This window comes from Euprymna scolopes, chromosome 21 (genome assembly GCF_053919585.1).
Source record: "Euprymna scolopes isolate OS-2025 chromosome 21, ASM5391958v1, whole genome shotgun sequence".
Classification (NCBI taxonomy): Eukaryota; Metazoa; Mollusca; class Cephalopoda; order Sepiida; family Sepiolidae; genus Euprymna; species Euprymna scolopes.
The window spans coordinates 101447157-101453636 of NC_136502.1; the positions used below are offsets into that span (position 1 = coordinate 101447157).

Here is a 6480-nt window from a genome sequence, read left to right on the forward strand (position 1 = left end):
TTTCGTTTTTTTTTACTTTTTATTTATTTATTTATTTTAGAAAATGATAATGTTTATTGAATATAAAAATCTTTTCTCTGTACAAAATTTAAAACAAAAAATGTAGGAAACATCGACAGTATTACAAGATAGACAACAAAAAACATAGAGATTCCAGAATTGCCTTTAAAAAAAAAAAAATCAATAATTGATATTAATAATCTCTATGTACCATGTTATGCCTCAAGTTTGAAAGAAAATTATTGCCTTTGAATTGTATTGCATCACTTTAAATATACTTCAAACAAACAAAAAATAAATTTAACACTTATCTCCCTGATTTTATTATTTTTAGTGTTTTTGTTTAAAATATTTCCTATAATTTTACCAAGATTTATAACATCAACCTGTAATACCTAGTCTGAATAGAAGTACATCGGTATGTCTCCTATCACCTCTATAATCGAATGGAACAACTTCTAACATTATTCTAACTGAAATCAAAATTTAAGTTAAAATTCTCATCTCAAAGAAAATGACTCTCTCTCTCTCTCTCTTTCTATTTCTTTATCGTAGATAAAAAACGCATATTACATTTTTAATTTAATATATACATATAAGAAATTATGATCTGAATTAAGACAAAAGGTAAATAAATATATAGCTACCCTTTATAAATCTGGGTGGAATATATGACTTTCACGCCAGTCTGAATACTGCAGATATAAGGTCAGCTCAATGGCAGGGGATTTAGTACTATAAAGCTATAGTAAACTCTCTCTCTCTCCTATGTATATATATATATATGAAGAGAAAGAAAATTAAAACTGTAAAGTTGAACTTTACAATCAAAATTTATTGTCCGACTGAATACTCCAAAAAACAATTTACAAAATCCTTATTCCGTGGAGTTTCAAAAAATGCTATTCTTGCTATTCTTCTCATCAGAGGACAGAAAGCAACTCTATCGCATATTGAGCTTTTTTATTTGGTTAGGATTAAATGTCTATATATAAATATTAGGTTGAAGTTTACCATTGCATATATCAGGTAAACACTCCATCCTTTTGATTTCATTACTTTTTATATATATATATATATATATATATATATATATATATATATATATATATATATATATATATATATATATACAATTGTAATAGTATAGTGTGATTCAAGAATAACCAATTTATATAGCCATCCAGAGAAACAGACTTCATTGCTAACAATACAGAAGCATCCTCTCTTCCATATTTCCCATGACATCCTCCAAAGGGTTTCAATCTTATGTATTAGTTCATTACAAATAAATGTCTTGATTGTTTTTCGTAAACTCTTTCCCTTCATTCTCTCCCATACCTTTTCTTCTGGGTCATACTTTGTTGAAAGTGCAAGAGAAACAACACAAAACAAACATATTTTTCAGTGCCAAGAAAAATAAATCTACATAACATAACGTACAGTCAATAGATGTACTTTTATAATTTAAACAGATATATAAACAGATCAAAGTGTTGTACCTGTTTTAAGATAATTTTTCTGCTGTCATGTTTATTCCTGCTTAATCTTTGATTTCAACTTCCTTGCTTACACATAAATAAAACAACAAATATTTAATACATGACACACAATATGGAAGGCCATCCTCCACCTCCTCCTCCTCCGCCTCCTCCACCTCCTCCTGGCAATGGTGGCAAGCAAATACGGAGCAAGCAGTTCCCTCCTAGTACCACGGCCATGCCCATGCACAAAATGACCCACATGCACCCAGTCGTTGAGAAGTCGTTTTATGGCAACGCTTGCGTTACCAAACAGTTTGCACCTAGCTGTGGAATGCACTTGAATCCCATGCATACAGCTGCTGCAGGAAAGCCCTACCCCTGGGACCTGTATGGAAAGCCGCTTGCATTTGGAAAAGCATTGGCTCAAACACACCTCCAGATGTCTCCGACGACAACTGCCTTACACTCGCCACCACTGTTACCACTTCCACCTCCCCCAACAGCGACATCGCCGATGGTGGCAAATCAGAAAAGGCCATTGTCTTCTTCATCTGTATCTTCCGCACAATCCCCATCACCTGTTTCACCTCATGGCCAGAGTCACCAACAGAACAAACCATTTCCTTGTGAGGCATGTCCGCCTGCATCCCCTTCTAGTCAGCAGCACCACTTCCACCAGCTACAGCAGCAACAGCAACAAACACAACCACCACCACCACCACAGCAGCAGCAGCAACCACTAACACCTTCACATCATCATCCCCATCCGTCTCCACAGCCTCATGAGAAGGCCCCCAATTTTCATTGCAATGTTTGCCCATCTTTGTTACTACCTTCAATCCCACCACCACCCCCCATGCCTCCTTCATCAACTGCCTCCTCCAACTCCTCAGCATCCCCATCCTCAGTACATCCCGTTACTCATGGGCAGCCATGTAATGTGTGCCCCCCAACACCACTCAGCCCGGTTTCCCTGTCATCTCCCCCACCTCATAGCATGTTACCGCCACCAATCCCTCTTCCGCAGCCTCACCACCATCATCATCATCATCATCACCAACCACAGCTTCATCATCACCATCACCATCATCAAGCATCCACCCAGCAACCAGTGCAGGATCAGTCCCAGCAGCCAGCACCAGGTGCTGTTACAATGGCCCCTCAGCTGACCCCGCCCCAGGAGAAGCCCTATCGGTGTGACGTTTGCCCACATCAGTTTGCCCGGCGCGACGCCCTGCAGTGTCACAAGCGAACGCACACCGGTGAGAAGCCATTCCGTTGTGACGTGTGTAGTGGACAGTTTGCCCGCCGTGATACACTGCAGTGTCACAAACGGACACACACGGGCGAAAAGCCCTACCAGTGTGATGTGTGCCCGAAGAAGTTCGCACGCCGCGACAAGCTGCAGTGTCACAAACGGACCCACTCTGGTGAGAAACCCTACCACTGCGACCTGTGCCGCAGCCAGTTTGCCCGCCGTGACACACTCCTGTGTCACAAGCGGACACATACGGGCCTGAAACCGTTCGCCTGCGACCTTTGCCCCAAAAAATTTGCCCGCTCGGACCAACTGACGTGTCACAAGCGGACGCACTCTGGCATCAAGCCATTCCAGTGCGACCTCTGCCAGCGGCAGTTTGCCCAGCGGGATAAACTGGTATGCCACAAGCGGACACATTCTGGCGAGCGTCCGTTCGAGTGCACGGTGTGTGGCCGCCGGTTTGCCCGCCGGGATACGCTGCAGTGTCACAAACGGACACACACTGGCGACAAACCGTACCAGTGCGACCTGTGCATCCAGCGATTTGCACGTCGCGATACGCTTCAGTGTCATCGGAGAACTCATTCTGGCGAAAAGCCATTCAGCTGCGAGTTCTGCGGCAAGCTGTTTGCCCGGACAGACAAACTCCAGCGTCACAGACGAACGCACACAAGACATTCTCAGCAAGCAACACACTTGCCTCATTCAACTGCTCTGCCGACAATGACACCCACAAGTGGGCCGACCTTACCTATGACCTTACCGCCACCACCACCTGGCCCGTTTGTTGTGGAAAGCAATAACACATATGTGCGGCCTGAATCGGCAAGTCCTGTTTGTAAAAACATAAAGAATTATGCATCTGTGTCGGTCAATAACCACCTTTGGCAAGCCATCTACTCATAACTGAACAATCTACGATGGAAACCAGTATATATATATCCAAGATTTTTTTTCTTTTTTTTTTTTTTTTTTTTTTCAAGCATACTTTTTAAAAAAAAATCAAATTTAAAAAACAAAACAAAAAGGCGGTTCTCATGTAATTTGTATAGTATTCCAATAATCCAATTTGCAGTAAAAGTAAAAATGTTATGTTTGGAGAGTTTAAACAATATTCTCTGTGTATGGATCAAATTTTATGTATAATTTTTTTAAAATTGAAAACACTTTGAGTCTTCTCTTGGCCTGCCAAGCTAGCAGGACATATTTTGAAACTTCCTGATATTTGTATATTGGTTTTGAAAGAGGACTTTTTATTAACTATGATTTGTTATTTATTTAGTAAATATTTATTATATTCTTCAATTTAAAAAAGAAAATCAATATTGATTTAATTCTTTATGAATAAAAAAATGTATAAGTTATAACTTACTTTAGTTTAGTATGAGATAAGGTTTAATATGTGATTTTTATCTCATAAAAGGTAACAGTTGAAAAAAAAATACAAATTATGAGATCATGGAAATACCATATTTTCTTGTGTGAATGAAAAAAATTTTTTTAACATGGCTAAAATGAAACGCAAAAACAAAAATGATCATATTATACACAAGGTTTCACAATTTTTTTTTTTTTTTTTTGATAAATCTGATTTTGAGAGTTTTACTTTTTTTAATTTTAAATTTTCAAATTAAAAATTTTGTTTACAAAATAATTTTCATATATTTTAAAAAAAATTTCTGGGTACTTGTACAGTTTAATTAAGACATTAAAAAATGAAAATATTGAAAAAAAAGTTTAAATTGTACGTATCCATAATGGAATGAAGTTCTCCAAAAAAGATTTCACTTAATTTCATCAAGTAGTATTTTTTTTTTTTTTTTTTTTTTTACAGTGAAAAAACAATTTGTTATGATACCGAGCAAAAGGTTCGATTTTTAGGAAGAAAAGCTAGAATTAAAGATGGGAAGGGAGTTATTGGCGCTTGAAATTGACTTATCTCCCCGTGGCGTGTTCTAAAAATCCAAACAAAAATTTAAAAAATTTAAAAATGTCTATGTTCAACATGCTGTCATAAAAATGTGTTTTTCCGCTGTAAAAAAAAAAAAAAAAAAAAATACTCGATCAAATAAAGTGAAATTTTTTTTTCAGAGATCTTCAGTTCAAAATGGATACGTACAATATAACCTTTTTTCGATATTTTCATTTTTTAATGTCTTGATTTAACTGTACAAGTATCAATTTCTGAAATTAGGAAAAAGAAACAATGGCTAAATATTCTGTTTATTTGTTTTCTTTAATATTTTGAAGAAAAATTAAATATTTTAATGAGTTATGTGTATGATATTAAAGAGCTTTTATAATTGAGGACTCATATGAACCTGATTGTTTCTGATTGCAATTTACAAAAAAAAAAAACAAGCAGAGAACAAATAATAAATCCGCACTACCCTCGCAGGGACGGAAATATACTTGGCTTAAAACTCAGGCATGGTTTCCCTCTCTTGGTGCTGATGGACTTGTAGATTTCAACAGATCATCTATTTAGAAGAAAGAAAACTCTTATGTTAAACCTGTGCAACTTAACTCACACATCTTGGTACAAAACAAAAATGGCAAGATGCTGCCTTGATCCTGGTCGACAATCTTACTAGAGATGGTGACTTAAATAATTTACTGGTTTGCAAACAAACAGCTTTAAGATTATTTAGGTTCTGCCTATCTCCCAACTTTCATACGTGTTTTTGTGTCTTAGTCAGGCGCAAATGTCCGACTATAGCGACTCAGCAGAAACACATAGTGCTTATACTAGTTTCCTGACTAATGCAATGAACGACGTCCTCAGCTTCCATCTAGACCTTTATCTTATTTCTGTATTTTGATTGAGAGTATATGAGCCTTAATGTTGTGTTAGTGCTTAGAACGGCTGCTCTATCATCAGTTGCATATTATTGGGATATTTATAGGGGGTCCTTTACTCGTTTCCGGTTGTCTTCTCCAAGTATCAAAAGTAAATAAAAATTTTTTTTTTTTTTCATTTTTTTTTGTCCCCTGATTTAAGGATGGTTAATTACCTCCATCCCAATCCGTGTTAAGAATAAGTTTAATAGTTTATCAAATCAAAAAATAAATTAATTTTATTTTTTTTATTTTAGGAACTTTTTTCAACTTTTTAAAAAATTTTATTTGGGTGGGGGCTAAAATTTTTTTTTTTTTTTTTTTAACCTTAACTCTAATCCTATTATCATCTGGTTTTACATTTTTTGTCCCCTGATTTAATGATGGTTAATTACCTCTATCCCAATCCGTGTTAAGAATAAGTTTAATAGTTTATCAAATCAAAAAATAAATTAATTTTATTTCTTTTTATTTTATTTTTTTTATTTTAGGAACTTTTTTCAACTTTTAAAAAAAAAATTTTATTTGAGGGGGGCTAAAAATATATATATATATATATATATATATATATATATATATATATATATATATATATTTTTTTTTTTTTTTAACCTTAACTCTAATCCTAATATGATCTGGTTTTACATTTGTATGCTTTATTAAAATTATCTAATTTTTAGTTTTGGGGGATTTTTGTTTTTTTATAGCTTTCAAATCATAAACTACATTGATCATTTTCAGTTTGTTCCATAAATAGCAATCAGAAACATTCAGCTTCATATGGGTTCCCACCTGTAGAAGCACCAATACATAATAGATAATAATGAATACTTAAAAGAAAACTGACTGTACAATGTATTATATATGATTAACTGTGTCTACCCGGTGTTGTCTAAG

General features: G+C 35.2%; 1 protein-coding gene across 1 annotated transcript; it reads left to right on the forward strand.

The window, feature by feature from the left end:
• Positions 1-1109: 1109 nt before the first annotated feature.
• On the forward strand, positions 1110-4429 carry LOC145242636 (uncharacterized). The gene has a single exon (XM_080105755.1). It carries the CDS (start codon positions 1603-1605, stop codon positions 3649-3651), a length of 2049 nt encoding a protein of 682 aa, XP_079961881.1. The 5' UTR covers positions 1110-1602; the 3' UTR covers positions 3652-4429.
• The last annotated feature ends 2051 nt before the right edge of the window (positions 4430-6480 follow it).